This window comes from Lichenostomus cassidix, chromosome 3 (assembly GCF_008360975.1).
Source record: "Lichenostomus cassidix isolate B80296 chromosome 3, HeHo_3.0, whole genome shotgun sequence".
Taxonomy (NCBI): domain Eukaryota; kingdom Metazoa; phylum Chordata; class Aves; order Passeriformes; family Meliphagidae; genus Lichenostomus; species Lichenostomus cassidix.
The window spans coordinates 40569839-40587039 of record NC_139483.1 but is presented as its reverse complement, the minus strand read 5'-3'; the positions used below and the strand labels follow the sequence as shown (position 1 = coordinate 40587039).

The window sequence follows — 17201 nt, the reverse complement described above, 5'->3', positions numbered from 1 at the left end:
CATTTATCCTTAAGGTTTAATCCTGTATGCAAGCAACTGTGCAATGATGGTCTCCAAAATACATTGGAACTCTGTTCAGAAATATCTTTCCTCTTCGAAAAATGCACACAGAGGTATAAATTATACATTGATGTAATATATTCCATTCTCTCTTCAGGTTATATGTATGACGCAAGGTATTTAAGGAAATGCTTCTCCAGTTTGAGCATCATGAGTAAATATCAGTCAAAGAACAAGGGTATTTCAGAGATACAAGTAAAGTTTGTGTATGATTTGTACAATACTAACAGAAGACAAAAGAAGAGCAGCAAGACCCTTGGAGAGAATATAGACATGCTGTGTTCATACAGGACAAAAACCAAATGGTAACAGAGCTTTGATTTTCTAATGCTATGAGATACTAATTTTCTGATTTGATATACTATTTTTTTTCAGCTGATTCTCATAAAATGTCCTTTCCCTATACCAAAGTTTTCATATTTCAGTAGTTTACCGTTTGTGGAACATAGCATATAAAAAGTAATTTTATTCCACAATACAAACAGCTTTTGATGTTGTTTAGGAGTAACGGAACAAGTTAAAATGTGGTCCTGTTTAAGCTTGTACTTTACCTGTTCAAAATTTCACTTGTTAGCTCACCTCTGCATGCAATGTTTGAATTTTCCAATATCCATGACGGCTTTCAGTACAAGTAATTAGTGCTTTGTTAAAATCAAGATTCAGGTAACCAAAGATACTGTAAAGGATTGAGAAAAAAAAACCAACAAAATGTACTGTCCCTGTCACCCAGGTGCTTTTATAACTGAAGTAACGACCTTATTACACTGCCTGCCTGTGAATGATTTAAAAGGTTCTGCTGTTTGACCAGTCAGAAGAGTTGAAGCAAGAGGTGGTAGGGCTCAGACAGGCAACTTTATTGTTTGTGACAGGGCCTGGTATCCTAAGCCAAAAGGAGCTCACAAACTCTTACTCATGTGTCTAGCCAGATAATCACAGAGACATTTCTGACCTGTGGAAGAAATGCTTGTGATTTCTGAAAGTGAGTAGTTAGCACTGCAAGGAGGACTGAACTGCTAACATGAATTTAAGGCAGTGGTTTGACATAGGACTGAACTCTCTATGTGCTAACAATTCCAAACAATCTGCTTTGGACACTAAATTCTAATAATACATTATTTGCATGGGATTTCTCCTCTCATATTAAACTGAAGAATTCTGAAAGATTGCATTCTCTTGAAGACATTTTCTTAATAATGTCTTATCACTAGTGCATTTAAAATCTGTGGCAAAAGGTCAGAGAAGAGCCAAAATACTAGCAAGTCTGCGTATTTCAGTAGCAAATGGCTTTGTCTTTTTAAATTGCATACCAACCTTATCTGAAAAATGTAAATTCTACTGCTAAAAGCACATTCCTCTGAAATCAGATGTGGGCTTCATTATTTAGGGCTGCTTGTTTCTACATTCTTTTAATTAAGTTTCGTGAATAGATGAAACAGAGAACAGATGAAAGAGAGGCAGCCAAAAAATTAAGGGGAAGAGACTTTTGCAGTGAATATTCATCCCCTCCAAAGTCATTTAAAACCAAACAGCCAAACTCACTACTGAGTAAGTGAGAACCCCTGGCTAATCCTCTTCATTCCTTACAAGGTGCAATTGCCCCAAAAGCTGCAGGTGCCAGTCCAGCACACAGCCAGCCTCACCTAGGCTTTAATCCCTGGAGCACATCTGGGTTCTGTGGGACCACCTCTGCTCTTCTAGACCCCCTCAGTTCAGGAGAGTTTGTCCCTGTGCACAGATCCCCCAGGCTCCTTGAGCCATGGCAGAACCAAGCCCTCACAGCAGACCCTGGGTGTTTGTAAACCTACCTGCAGAGTTGGAGTTGCCAGGATCATAGAATAGGCAGTTAAGAGGCTTTACCACACAGGGAGCTTGGAAACTCCCAAAAAATGTTAAAATCAATAGAGGATGACTTTACAAGTAAGAGAAATCTTTTAATTACTTTGCTAAGAAAACAAACAAGTGATTTCCTTAGGTCATGCAGCGTTGTCTAGAGTTAAATGTATTAACTTCAAATAAACCAAAGATAATGGATGGAGAAATGTACTTCTGAGTTGTTTTCTGAGAAATGCATGTAGTATTTGGAACATGAACCTCAAACTGCTGTGGTAATGTATCCTCTACAGGCAGGCGTCACAAAAACAGAGTAAATTCTTCCTAAGTGGCAGAAGGTCACAGAGCTGTACACTGGAAAAAAGACTTGTTGTTAGGGTTCCCTTTGGCATGTACCTGATTAATCCTCCCATTTCACATTCCTCCCCAGCGGTCAGCTGAACAGCAGAGTGGGGGAATTAGTTTCCTTTGCCCTCAGAGCAATCTAATTCCTCAAGGAAAATGGATGACTTTAGCTAAGCAGCTAAATAAAGTCAAATAAAACATGTTCTTTCCAGTTAAGCGAAAGCGTGTATCTGCAACAAATGACTCTGATGTTAAAAATACGTGACAAGTAGCGTAAACCCAGTCTCTAAAACAGGTTGACAAAGGACATGACAAATCCCCCAAGGTGTCAGCAGCAGAACTAATCAAACATGGGATTTCAAAGAACTTGTGTCCCAGAACCTCAGCATCTCCTTCCAAACCGTGCCAAGCTCCAACCTCCAGAAAATGTAACATTCCTCCCCCCTCTCTTCCCTTTCAGCATCCCATTAAGTCCTGAAGGTAACACCTGGGGTTCTCCCAGGGCCCCTTGTTGAATTTGCAGTTTTCATCCTCACTCTCTAAAAGATGTGCTGAGACTCCCTCCTTCTCACACACCCCACTGGCACCCAGCGCTGTGGTGCCCTGGCTGCTGCAGAGCCACCAGCAGCTTCATCACCACCCAGTTTGTGTTGTCTGGCAGCCAGGTGGCCAAACAGAAGCCAAAAGGGGAGTTTTACCTGTGATCCCAGGTAAGTTTTACCTGGTCCCAGGAAGGAGTAGTAAGTCGCTCTCCTCCTCCAGCTCCAAATTTTTACAAGGTTTCTAAAATCAGAGCAACTTTCGAACTTCTGTCCTATCAGATCTAGTTTATAGCAAACAGACTGACAGAAAATGCCTGGAGAGATTTACTGCATAAGCTTTGTTTCCTTAGGATGTAGGCTAAATGTGACATAAAACCTTAGGCTTGTAAGTAAGTCCTAAGTGGATCAACTTTTTAATAAAGAGTGTGAGGGCTTTGCTATTCTCTTCATTGCATTTAAACTTTTGCAAACTGTCTTATTTACAAGAAATTGTAAACATCATTTTAAAATATCAACTTATTTTAAAGGTCACATAAAATTATTTGGTTACCTATTATTAGGAACTAAATTAATTACAAATACTATAATAATTTTTGCATAATTCTCCTATTCTTACAATTTTACATGACTACACCACATACTGTAATAAAAACTTGACTTTAGCAAGCATCCCAACTATGCATAAAGTGAGTGCAATTTTGCCCCAACTTTATTGGAAAACTCTTTCTTTGAAGCAACATTTATGCTTTTTACAAGTTATTCTAATGATTGCCTGCTGCATTTTAGTGCATTAAAGCAGTACCTTTTAGTAGTACATTTGTAGTGTGTATTTGAACATCTCCTGTATCTTAGTATGCAGCTGTTCCAGTTTTAGAAATAAAAGACACCAAGCAACAATTTTGATTTTAGGAAAAGATCCCTGCTTTGAAGTCCATCCCCACTAAAGTTAATAGCACTGACAGTGACTTCACCAGGAGCTGAAGCTGAACCTAAATGCTCATCTGTTGTAATTGCGATGGTATCAGGAGCCCATTATTTTTTGGCACCCACTTTCTCCAGAGTGGAGCACTCCTTCCAAACTCTTCTGTTTTTTAGACTAAGGAAATTTCCAGGGGACTAAACTGGAATGTTATTATGACAGTATGACTCTGCAGTTGTCATAGCAATAGAATGAGGGTGATAAGCTGTTGAAACAAAAATAAAACTTCAAGTACAGATAGTGGAGACCTAACACTTATTTAGTTACCCATGGCAGATTGCCTTCTGAACTGCTGTACTCGAGAGTTTTCCATCTTTGGGCAGACAGAGTCTGTCCTTGTTTCCTTGTAAACCTGTCTTTCCCTGGGCCTGCTCATTACTGGGTGTGCTATGTGGGACTGTAAGAGCTTTGTAGCATTCACTGGGTAGAGAAGTTTCCAAGAGTTTCTTTCATTATGCTTAAAAGGTACCCTTAAAAAGTTATCTGTAAGATGAACTGGGGTTATGGAGTCAAAATGGGAAAGCTGTGTTGGGATGTGGTTTGGACCATGGGCTGCAAAATTTTGTAGTAACATGATTCTGTTCCATCATGCATGCACCAAACTTGGACTTGAAGCTGCCTGCAACTTAGTATTTGAGCTATACTTTCCCACCAAGCACCTCTCTTTCAGAGCAGTTTCCCTGCTTCATGCTGTTATATAATGCGGTAAAGAGATACAGCTCACAACTGCAACACCAGGCATAGAAATCAGCCTCTGGAACGACTGCTTATTGACTGAGTAAGAAATTTCTTCTTTTTAAAACCTTCATCTGGCTAGCCAGCCCTCACAGCATTTGAATTTTCCTTAGGAATACAGACTATAACTTCTCGCCCATGCAAGACTATCTGATTAAAAGGGACAAGGTGCTGAAAATGTAGCAAGTCCTTATAATCCATCCTGTTTTCCAGTCCAGATGTTGTGGACTGATGCTTTAAGACTTTTATGCTTCCCTTGGTACAGGGAATACCAGCCAAACATTCCATATTGCCCAAATCACAAGCAAGATTAGAAACATAAATAATTTTGCTTTTTAATTTATATAAGAGAAAGTACTGTAAATTTTGCTCAAGTCCATTCTCACCACTGAAACTATTAATGAGTGGCAGTGTCTAAAGATCTGTAAAACAGAGTCATTAATTTTAGTACTAGAAACAGGATTTTCTCCTGAATTCAAAACCAAGTAAAATCCAATTAAGACAGAGAAGCAGGAAATTCCATTCCAAATAGAGGTAGGTGGAACCTTTTCCACTATAATTTACAAATTGCTTGCTTCAGTCCAGGGTGATGGCTAGTCCTAGTTTTCTTATGAGAGGGTTGGGAAGGGGGGTATGGTTTGTATTAACTGCAAAGGTAAATTAAAATACACACAACATTAAGAAGTTATGCTAAACATCATGCTTTTTATTTTTGGGGAAAGAGCAAGAAAATAGCAGTACTTCAACAGTCTAGAAAAAGCCTCATGTAAATACCAAAAGCACAGCAAATTATACTAAAAGTTGATACATTCTTAAGTCAAAGCATAAAGTTGCATGTAAATATGTGTGTGTATATATATTTATACATGTATACACACATAGGCACACAACTTTTTAAGTACAGATGTAGCTATCTGGATTATCTGTGTTTTCCTTATCATTCAGTTTAGTTTTGGGTGAGTGAAGCAATTAGACCAGAATTAACATTAAAAAAATATCCAACCATTGCCACAGACTAGATTAAGAACTCATACACATACACAAGTACAGCACAGTCTTTACTCTTGAGGCCTTTGAATTCCACTAAAATAAGCCAGTTTTAGAGGGAATGCACCCTGGAAGTCTCTTGGCTTTTATCACTGCAACATCCTAGCCTTTGCTAAAAATTAACAGAGAAGTACCCCAGAACGTGATCTCAAATTCTTCCTGCAAACTGCATGCATGCCAGACATGAACCATGCAAAAACCTTTTGAGGTTTAAGCCCTTGATTATTACCTTGTGTCAAGATTCAGGCACTGTGCTTTACAGCAATTTTTAGAATTAAATTTAAGAAACAATCACATTGTGAGTTGATTTTACTTAAAATGGAGAAGGGTGAAGACTCAGATAGTTGGCAACTCTCAGCTGATTAAGCATTACATGTACACACTATGAGATAATAAAAACTTAACCAAGTGCTTTAGCAAGTTCTGAAAACAAAAATAAGTTATATTTCAAAGAACAAGTTAGTATAAAAAGTTTTAACATATGCAAAGTATGTGCTCAAAATACTTATTTCGCATTTTTAAAAAGAGCTGTCATCTACCTTACAGCAACAAAGTTCACCCAGTATAAAATATTGCAATTTGTCCCATTGTGTCATATGAGAGGTTTCCTTATTCTTCATATGATCAAGAACACTTGCACAAGAGTTCATGTTATTCTAAGCCACATAGTGGCAGACAGACTATGTTTGAAAATGTGCTTTTACTATGCAGTGCAGTAAAAGCTAAGCAAACCATTTCAGAGCAGCGTTTAGCAGGTCAAAGAGCTACGCTGATGCAAGAAATCCGAGAAGAGTATAAAAGTTAATGCCAAGTGGCAGTACCAAGAAAGTGAATCAGATCAACAGAAAAAGAAAACCTGCTGATAACATTCACTATCACATGTACAACTTGTAAGGAATAAATTAGCTTAAGGAGAAAAAAAAAAATTTAACTGTGTAAACAATTCACCCAGTACAAGCCTGGATGCAGCCGGTAAGAGCAGAACTAGCTTAGTAGTGCTGAGGATGTGCGTGCATCCAGATGCCTGTTCAAAATGCATTTATCAATGCCTCTGACGCCCCCCCAAAAAATCACCTACAGCTATTTACACCACAGCGGAGGCTTCCCTCCCCCCTTATGAAGTTACTACAACTCAGGAAGTTGCTGCTGTCTTCTACTATTAAAATTCCAGTTATAAGCTACCAACGTTTGTAAGATGAAAACACCCACCTTGCAAATTAAATTGAAAACTCTTGTCAAGCATGTCTGAGGACTCTTCAAAAGTTAAAGTACAGCACTTTCCTCAAGTGGTATTTGCATGAGTAACTTGTACTGACAGCCTGTTAAAATAAGAGAATTTAACACAACTCAGGGAAGCTGGGTGTTCCTCCTCAGGAAGAGGGATCAATACGAATTCCAGTTGTTCTTGTTGAGGTGTGTTACAGGGAGAGAAGGACAAAAGAATCTCAGTTCAGTCAGCCTCGAGGTGAATCTTCCTGCTTCTAGAAGTATTCCTCCTCTTCATCAAAAAATCCGTTTTCCAGGGCATAGGAGCAGTCTGCGTTAGAGTCAGCTTGGCAGGCACCTTTGTATTCTTGAATGGATTCATACAGGGAGTAGAGCTGACACAGCAATGACATATCCAGCTGCCGAAGGCCAACCTGAAGGGGGAACAATGCAAACAATCATTACTACAATTGTCTTCTTATGGCAGTATAATGCTATATATCTTTTGTTGCTAAACAAGAGGTTCAAGCTTCTTTTCCACCTTGAACAGTTATGAAATATGGAAGTAAAATCCATTTTCTAGGGTGACAGATGCCCCACGGGACAAAAGAACAAAGAACAATGGATGCCATAGTGCAAAAAACAGCAAAGCATTCTTCAAAATGTTGTACACTGTGCTTAACTTCCCATAAGCATTACTGGAACCATTACAGAAAAATTCATAAAGTCTGTATTGCTCATTATGCAAGAGAGATACTTTTCCAGAAACACTGCATGTCTTTCACACTTCTTTCTCTCACAGCATCACAGTCACTCTGTTCTTGTTTAAAATGGCCTGGAGTAAGTTTTAAATGGGATTCTGCCTGGTTTTCCTACTTCCCAGCTAAGTACTTCTGCTCTAATCTTCTTTTCTATATTGACATACATAGGCATCTGACCAGGCCAGGTATGTCTAGCACAATACAGCACACTACTTTCAGGCAGCAAAACTAAAGCAGAAGTGACACAAGGACATACATCATATTTTGCAAATCTTCAGAGTATTTTCATGTGCCACTCAAGCACAGGCTTGATTATAATTAAGCACCTAATTTTTTGGTCCTTAAACTTCTCAAATATTAGTTCCAGAGCTAATTAAAGATTTGGAGAACCATTATAAAAAGGCTGCCTTGTGGTGTGCATGTTTATGTCAGGTACAAAACCAGTATGTTGCACTGCAAAGTGAAATAAAGCTACTAATTTAACTCAAAGCAGTCTCCCTCTCTGGCAACAAAATGGAGGGTTCACTTGACATTGTCACCTATCCAAGTCAGATCAAATTAAAATTTGGTTTTGTCTTGCAGTAAATTAAAACCACTACCCAATTAGAGGTTCTCAAGAAACAGCCATTTCTGCTTTATTTTTCAAGGAAGTGTAAAGCTGACAGGGTGTTCCTAGTAGGCCTCAGTTTCATCAAATAAAAGTTTTTGCCACAACTCAACGTCAAGAGGAAATAAATAAATAAAGTTAGCAGTCTTCAGTGCACCCTGAATACCAGGCTATACTTTATCCAGAATGAGAACTCCTACCTCAAAAATCTCTCCTTACATGTCTAAATTCTAAGGAGTGATACACTCAGCACACAAGAAAACCACAAGAAGCTAGCATGAAGATCTTCCTTGGACATTGCTGAACTATCCTGCCAGCTCCTCCTTGTGAAGGTAAGGAGAAAAAAAAAAAAAAAATCATACACCACAATGCCACTGAGGAAAACGCAACACTGCATCTTTCAAGGACAACGCAAATTACTTGATGAGGTAATTGACACCAAAACATGAAGTCCTTTACAGATAAGCCTTTCTACCACCTGAGATCTACGCTACTTTTCTTACCCATCTTCCTTTATAACCTAAACAAACTGCTCACCTCAGGTAAGAAAGGATGTGAAGCTCAGGTAAACACTATGACATGAAAGCATGAGACCCACCTGGCAGACTTGAATGAGAACTATGTGTTTGAGGGACAAGACTGCAGTCCAGAACTGTTCAAAAACTAATCAGGAGTGAGTTGAGCCAAAAAATTCAACCTGGGGACAGGCAACCTTTGTCTCCTAAGGAATGTGGGAGCATTTTCACCAGCAGCTCTCCTGTTTCAGCTCCATAAAGGACTTCAGCATTGTCTGTGAAGTTTAATTCTGACTGCCAAACACAAACTTAATGCAGAAATTGCTCTGCAGAATTAATGTAACAGGCCTTAACACCAAATGGTTAAGTTTAATACCTTATTTTTCTGTTGCTGCTACTAAGTGTCAAATAATCAAACAAGAAGTCTAGTGAGAAAAATGCAGCCTCTTCAAAATTTTGAAGTATGAGGTAGGAAAAGCCTGAAGAAATGTCCAACCCTGACATCATTAGCACACATTTTAATGCCAGCCAACCTGCATTTGACTCTTGGTAGGACAACCTACAATGCACAGTTCCATGTGATCAACTCTGTTCCTCACAATCACAGTTCTGAAATGACCTTTCCTTTCCTCCCTACTTCTCCAAAGCATTCCAGTCCATCACTTCGTCAGCTTTAAAAACTTGCATACACAAGTTGATTGTGTATACATTGTGTATATACAATTGTGATCATACACATTGATCATGCAGGGAAAGATGCTGCTATGCACTTCTTCCTCACTCACTATGGAAAATTTAAAGCCAACTCATTACTCAAAAAAAATTGTATCTTTGCTGCAAGAAAGAGTGTTCAATATCAGTAATAAAGTGCTACTATGTTCTTGATGAAAGGCAACCTATTCCTCCACAGGAGCCTCTCTAATTTGTACGGGCCACAAGAAAGTACACCTGGAACCAAGGAGCCTGTTGCTTGAAAGTCTTTGATGTGTTCAGAAGTATCTTTTTCTTCAGAAGTATTTTATCAAATTACCATCAAGGACAACAGAGTATTAAAGGAAAGTTTAAAGGGGAAGAGGGGAAGTCTAGTTACCAAATGACTTTGAGAAGTATCTCATTTGATTTCCCATTAGGAAAAAAAATAGATTAGACTCGTCTAATGAGTTATCTTTGCGTTTTTGGAAGGGCTTAAGACAACTAAGACCAATGTCCTTGTTTCCCTTTACAGCATCGCAGAAGAAAGCCTCAGCAGTCAACAGACACCAATCCTTCCTGAGCTTTAATGTGAACTGGCAATTCTAATACACAGTTTTAAGAATTATCTCTAACTGTTGAAACACTGGTGGCAGACATTAGATTTCAGCACACTATACGCTGTTCTTCTAAATCCACAGAAGGGCCTTTCAACAGAGCTTCTTGTCCTTGAGCACCTTTTTAGTCTGAGAAAAACGGTCTTGAACCATGGAGATTTTCAGCAATATCATATTTTATACGCTTCACAGAGTTACCAGAGTTGGAAGAGACCTCTGCAGATCATCCAGTCCAACCCCCCTGCCAAAGCAGGGTAACCTCAAGCAGGTTACACAGGAAGGTGTCCAGGTGGGTTTTAAACGTCTCCAGATAGAGACTCCAGGAGCTCCCTGGGCAGCCTGTTCCAGTGCTTTGCCACCCTCAGTGTAAAGAAATTCTCCCTCATGTTGAGGTGGAACTTCTTGTGTTTTAGTTTATGGCCGCTGTTCTTCATGCTGTCGCTGGGCAACACCAAAGAGAGTCTGACACCATCCTCTCGACACCCACCTTTGAGATATTTATGTGCATTAGTGAGATTCCCTCTCAGTCTTTTTTTCTCTAAACAGGCCCATCTCTGCAGTCTCTTTTCATAAGAGAGATGCTCCAAACCCCTAATTATCTTTGTGGCCCTTTGCTAGACACTCTCCAGCAGCTCCTTGTCTTTCTTGTACTGATTGTTCAGAATCCCCAGCGCGCAAGGCTTAGGCTATTATTAGTCATTACAGCTGCTGCTTGCACCAGCAAAGCACCAACACCCAATTAGTGTCTAATCAAAGGTGCGCCAGGTCGCCCGGAAGAATTTCGTTATAATAACGCCGCGCTACAGGATCAAAACAGACTCCTGGAGAAAACTACACCTAATCACAGCCGCTTGGGCTGCACAATCAGTGCCGACACTGGGGTATTTTCTAACACAGCCTTTCAGCGGGGTGCCGTGTCCCGGCGGGTGCCGCAGGGCGCGGTAAGCGGCTCCCCATCCGCACCGGAGCAGCCCCGCCGCCCCCGGCCCGGCCCTCCCCCGCCGCGGTACCGGAGCGGTTCGTGGCGCCCCTGCAGCCGGGCCGGGGTACGGGGCTGCACCGGCCCGGGCCGCCCGCGCCCACCGGGGCCGGAGCCGAGGAGCCGTCCTGGCCCCGGGGAGGTGGCGGCACCCCCGCCGCCGCTCGCCACGTCCGCCGCCCCCGCCGAGCCCCGGCCCGCCCCGCTCACCATCTCCTTGCGGAGCAGCGCCAGCGCCGCGTCCAGGTTGGGAGGCTTGGGCGGGCGCGGCGAGCCCCGGCCGCCGCCGCTCAGCTCGTCTTGGATGCGGGACTTCTGCGCGTAGAGCCGCTCCAGGTCCCGCCAGCGCCCGCCCTGGCCGCCGGCGCCGCCCGAGGACGAGGAGTTGAGCAGCCCGCTCAGGCTCTTGGGCAGCGGCGGCAGCCCCGCGCCGCCGCCGGGCCCCAGCAGCCCCGGCCCGCTCATGCTGCAGCCGCGGCCGCCGACGGAAGGAGCCGCCTCGGCCCCAACGCGGGAGGCACCGCCCGGAGCCCGCCCCGCCTCCGGGCCGGGCGGGGCAGGGGAGCCGTGAGGGGCCGGCGGAGGGAAGAGAGGGAGGGAGCCGGGCAGGGAGGGGGCGGCCGTGTGGCCGAGCCGCAGGTGCCCCGAGCGAGGGCCGCGACCGGGTTGCGTGGCTGCGTTGTGTGAGCCGGGGCAGTGGCTGCGGGCGAGGCCTCAGGCTGTGCCCCGCAGAAACACCCCGCGGCAGCGCTCTGTCCCCGGGCAGGGGGAGGCAGAAGGGCCCTGCGGCCTCCGGGCTCGGCCCAGGGGCTGGGGAAGGGATGAAGCGCAGTGAAAGCAAGCATGAAAGCAGATTAACTGCTACAGGCGGAGGGTGACCAGTTCTTCTGTGGCGATGGTGTTACATCAGTCGCCTGACAACGCGACACTGCTCTCCCTTTCCATCAAGATGTTTATTTGTGCCGTGATTTGGGCTGGTGTAGATGGCTTCTCAGTAGCTGGTACAAGTGCCGTGGTTTTGATTCAGAATGAGAATAATGTTGCTAATATACTGATGCTTTGATTTTTGCTAAGTCTTGTTTATCCTAAGTCAAGGACTGGTTTTTTGTCTCTGTGTGTCTCTGCTCTACCAGGGAAAAGGTAAACAGAAGAAACTGGAAGGGAGCATAGCAGTGACAGGTGACCCAAGCTGGCCAAAGGGATATTCACCTATCTAAGTTGTACTTTGTTTTCGATTCTTAAACTGTTCTTATCTCAACCTACAAGTTTTACTTCTGATTCTCCTACCCATTCCACTGGGGGAAGGAGGGGGGGTGAGCGGGTTTGAGCGAGCAGTGTGGTGCCTAATTTCCAGGTGGGCTTAATTCACAACACTTTCACATCACCACAGCCAAGTTTTGTACAAAAACTGTTTTATCTCCACACATTGCAACTACACAAACCTTGGTCTGTCTCCTCTGTGAGTTTCTCAATCTGAGGGTTAGCTCGCTGTCTGTCTTCCAGCTTTATTCACAGAGTGGGTTACTGCTCTGCTTTACAGAAATACCCAGGTGCTTTCCTGAGAAGACTGTGGAGAGGGAGCCTTGCTCCAGGACAGAGGACATGTCGGGGGATGTGGCACGGGCATCCCCAAAACTGCCAGTGTGGCCTCAGCTCTGGTACCACAGCAACACAACCTCAATGTGCCAGCTCTGATTTTGTGCCTTTTATGTTTCCCCCCTTTCTCCTTGACATGTTTGCATCTCTGGAGTCTCTTGAAAAAAAAAAAAAATAGGGTAGTTTTGGATTATTCAAAATCCAAAGCAGAGTATAAAATTTGAGTTCTGGGAATATGCTGCCATTGCAAAACCAGATTGTTTTGAGGTGCATTCCGATTCTCATGATGCTGCTTTGTTTGTGGGGTTTTCTCTTCAAGAAATACCCAGATATGGTGATTTTGAGTTAAGCCTCTACATACTTTCACTTTTGTTCCCAGACTGGCATGGCTTTTTCATGGTTTAAATGTCATCAGACTCTGTGACAATTGTTTTCAAGCTGCTTACAGTGGAGGAAGCTTTTGCCCATCTTTGTTCATGTTTACATGCCACTTTAGGGATTGATTTTCAGACAATTTAATGTGCTTTTTAATGCTTTTTGCAGTGGAATGAAGAAGATTTTTTTCCCCCTCTGTTAGGTGTGATGCTATTCCTGCCCAGGTTGATTATGAAAAATAAAATTGTGCTGATAGCTTTTATGAAACTAAAGACATTTTAAACCATTCTTATTGTAGATTAAAAGTGTCAACAAACCCCTTATCCTTCCAGGCCAAGGGTGCCTGACTGCTAAAACACTCTTTTGGTTTGCTAAAGAAGTATGCACTGTATTATTTTCCTGCTTAGTAACAATTACATTTATTTGTTCTCCTTCCAACCAACCACCCCCACCTTTTTTTTCTCCCATATGACAGCTATTTGGAAAAGCTTGTGAGTATTATTTTATCTAGACCACCTTATCTTAATTTTTTTTCAGGTCTCATTAAATTCTGAGTGCATTTTCTTCACACTTTTGTCCTTTAGGCACCTTGTTGCCATATGCTTACAGTTGCAGAGATCTTTATGCTGTCTTACTGCTCAACTTTGTAATCTGAAGAAGAAAAAAAAAATTTTCAGGGTTTTCAGTGACCCATCTTTCAACTGGCAACCTTATCTAGCCTTCATTCATACTAAATTCATAACTATCCTTTAAAATGTAAATCTGCTGCTTTATTTATTCTGACCTAGTTATAGCATGGTGATAATGGGAGCTGGAGTCTTCTGCAGTTATGTCTTTTGGTTATGAAGCAAGCTTTTTTTATCTGTATAGGCCTCTTGGTCTTTGTTGGTTCCTAGAATTGAGCTACAGAAATATGTTACTTGTCAAAACTGCTCTTTGCTAAGGACATTACCTCAAAAAACCCCACATTAAAAATACGTCACTATGTCACAAAGAATTAGGAAGTTCCAGAAGAGTGGTGTTCCATTCCATCTCCTTAAGGAAATGCGTTACAGCATGGTTTTAATTTGCATATTCATATGTGATGTTTTTCCTTTCCTTATTCTTTAGGAGGATACACAATGCCTGTGTATCATTTGTGCACCATTTACTAACAATCCTCTTTCCAAATGTGGTGATCTATATGCATTATATTGTATCTTGAATTGATACATTAAGACTGTTCCCTACAGCCCTTTTCTCTAGTTTTCCCCTCTAGTAACTGAGTTATCTACAGATGTTAATGGAATTCCTTGTTATGACAGCCCTGTGTTAGAAGGTAATATTGTTATCCACATAGGAACAAGGACACAAGGACATGGGGAGCTAAAGGTAGGTCATGGTAAAAAACATCCACTAATTTTAATGCCTGGTTTGTGATTCCTAGGAATGATTTTCCACCCAACAGAACTGACAAAAGGACATGTGCCTCTGCTTCAAGCTACCCTGCACAGAGCAGCACCTTTGCTTAAAGCTACTTTCATTAGAAATCTAAAGTAATACTCCAGAGTTTGCAACAATGTGGCTCATATGACATTTTGTCAGCTGTACATCAGGGATATCTTAAATCTTGCTAAACAGGATGCACCGGAGCTCCTCTGTCAGTATCCTTTTTGTATTGGGAAGATATCTCTCACTGGGTTAACTTGCAGTCAGAATTACTTGTCAAGGACTGGTCAGGGTATCACAAACTGGGCATAAGCAAGACAATGATTAATTACACATGATTTATTCCTCCATTTGCCCCTGTAGTTAAAGTGCTTGAACACACCCTGTTTCTCATGAGGCCTATGGCTTTTATCACTGATGTGGAGGAACAGAGATCAGACTGTTTTGTGGTGCTTTGGGAATGATGTGAAACTCAGCCACTTGTCAGAAGAGAATTTAGAATGTGCTGGGTATAATTGGAACCTGATGTATGATGCCATATAGTGGTATATCCAAACAGAAATTAAGTTTTCAGCTAAAGATCATTCAATTCTTAGGCATAATTTGTCATCAGTTTTAAATAAAAATGCTCAAGTCCTAATTTTGACACTTTTTTCCTGGTACCTTTTTATATCTCTGCCTAAATGGTGAAAACCCAAGTATATTCTAGCACGTAGCACAGGGGCTTCCAGCTAGGCTCCAAGCAAAGTAGTATCCTTAGATCTAGAGCAGAGATCCTCCTATTTAAGCTACCTGAGTAAACAGAAGCAATAGAGAGCTCTTGCTTTTTTCATGGTTCTGGTACCTTATAGATATCCAAGAAAGACACTTCAGCCTTTGCAGGGTTCAGAACAAAGTGCTAGAAACACAAATATGGAGATGCAGGGGTCCAGGCTCCAGGTTAAAGTTCCTGATGAAATGTATTCTTGTGGCTACAAACCCTGCTACACTCCACTTGCTCTCTCAGCCTGCTGCTGTTGCCCGTGTTGGTTTTTTACCAGATCCTGTCCTTGTCCTGGCATAGACCCTGCTTCAAAGCAATGTCCCCTAGCTATGGGCTCCAGTGCCTTAGTTCCTATGCCTGCCTTTATTGCTTCAGCTGCCACACATGGATGCTCAATCTGTGTGTCTCTGGAGAGGGATCCTTGACAAAGGTTTGGTTTGTTTTTTTGTAGTGACAGCAACTCAAAGCAGGGCTCTCTTTCCTCTCTCCTTTTCACAATGAGGATGGTATGGATTTTTGAAATAATTTATGCCCAGCAACTGAAGCAGTGAGAAGCAGTATGGAAATCTGAAGAGCATGTGCATGTGCAATTACATGTGCAGGCAATTACATTTCTGCAATTATGAGTGGTGTAATTCCTCTCTACAGTAAAAAAAACCTGTATTTTTTTACACTGCAGTCAGTTCCAAGTGCTGCTGTTTTGTGTTGTGAAGGGGAAAAAAAGACTCAAAGTCTATACTTTCATGTCAGAAATTCTGGTTCAGGATTATACGAAGGATCATGCTAAGGAGACATAAGGACTGGATCTGAAAGTAAAGTTGATGGGACCTTCAGTTGAGGTAACCAACTGTTTCTTTTCCTGATGATGCCAAAATCTGGTTTGATCATATTTCTGTTTAACCTTAGAGCAAACTATAAATCTTCTCCACAGTACATCACTCAGTGCACTGCAGCACTGGTTTTAAAATCTCCTTATTCTGTCCCCTCACTTTATTAAATTAGATGTAGTAGTATCAGTCTTTTTTCCCCTACCTCTCCAAGCTTTTAGATTGTTGCCCATTATGTGAACTCTAGAAAAAAAGAGTTATAATTTAGACTGCACCATATTCCTATAATGTATCCTTTTTTCCAGTATTTCTGTTGCAATTAAGAAAGCAAGCCATTTTAGTATTTCTTATCAGCTTGTAAAAGTAAATCCCCCAGAATGAAACAAGAAACAATGGTACTCTGTAGGAATTTATAATTTCAGTATTATATGAAAATTCATAGCCATGAAAGAATCCAGCAGAGTTTTGTAAGACACCTGTGTAATAAATTAGCCTCATGCCCACAGTTCTTAATAGCTCTGAACATCTTCCCTTCATCTCCTTTTGCTGTATGAAAAAGACAAAAGAAAATAAGGACTTCAAAGTGCTTTGGGATATTTTTCCCCTCTTTCCTAGGAGTTCAGTATTGTTCTGATAAGCATATGTCTCTTCCAAAAGATGGTTTGAGGGGGCATTTATTACCAGTCTGTGGTTAGTTCACTTTGTTAGCCTCACAACAACTCACTTCTTACTCTCAATAGTCCAACTTGATTTACAGTAACAGCTTTCCAAAATCTGATTACTGAAAGCAGATCGCCAGGGGATCAGAGCTACAGGCTTTAAGGGTATTTGTCTTATTATCCCAGTGACACTGAGCAGACCCTTTCCTTTAGTGAGATGTGCATTGGGGTCAGATCTGTCCTGATCTGGAGGATGCCATCTAAGCTGGGCCAAGGTCATCTGAGGTAAAAGTGATGGGAGTTCTAAATCTTCAGGCAAAACGGCACAGCAGAAAGCAAGCTGCTGAGCGGGGATGGCTGCGGGTGTGCAGAAGTAGGAAGGACTTGTGCTTGGAGAGTGCAGTTTACTGCAGATTCTCTGGCAATTTTTATCTGCCTTGAAGCCTTTTTGAGTGAGGAATAGCCATGCATAATTTCTAAAAAGAAATATTTATTTCTCTGCAAAATGGTCATTTGGAAACAAACATGGAAGTTTCTATGTACTATTATGTCAGCTAATGTTAGCAAAGAGATCCTATTTCTTGCTTCTTTCTTCTGTGTTCTCCCTTAGCAAATGTGTATATGATTATTTTTTTTCCTG

General features: G+C 41.7%; 1 protein-coding gene across 1 annotated transcript; it reads right to left on the bottom strand.

The window, feature by feature from the left end:
* Positions 1-5176: 5176 nt before the first annotated feature.
* Positions 5177-11453, bottom strand: FAM89A (family with sequence similarity 89 member A). Its single transcript, XM_085055440.1, has 2 exons — positions 11124-11453; positions 5177-7178 (listed from the first exon to the last, which is right to left on the bottom strand). The coding sequence occupies exons 1-2, from the start codon at positions 11376-11378 to the stop codon at positions 7020-7022; spliced, it is 414 nt and encodes a 137-aa protein (XP_084911566.1). The 5' UTR covers positions 11379-11453; the 3' UTR covers positions 5177-7019.
* Positions 11454-17201: the final 5748 nt, after the last annotated feature.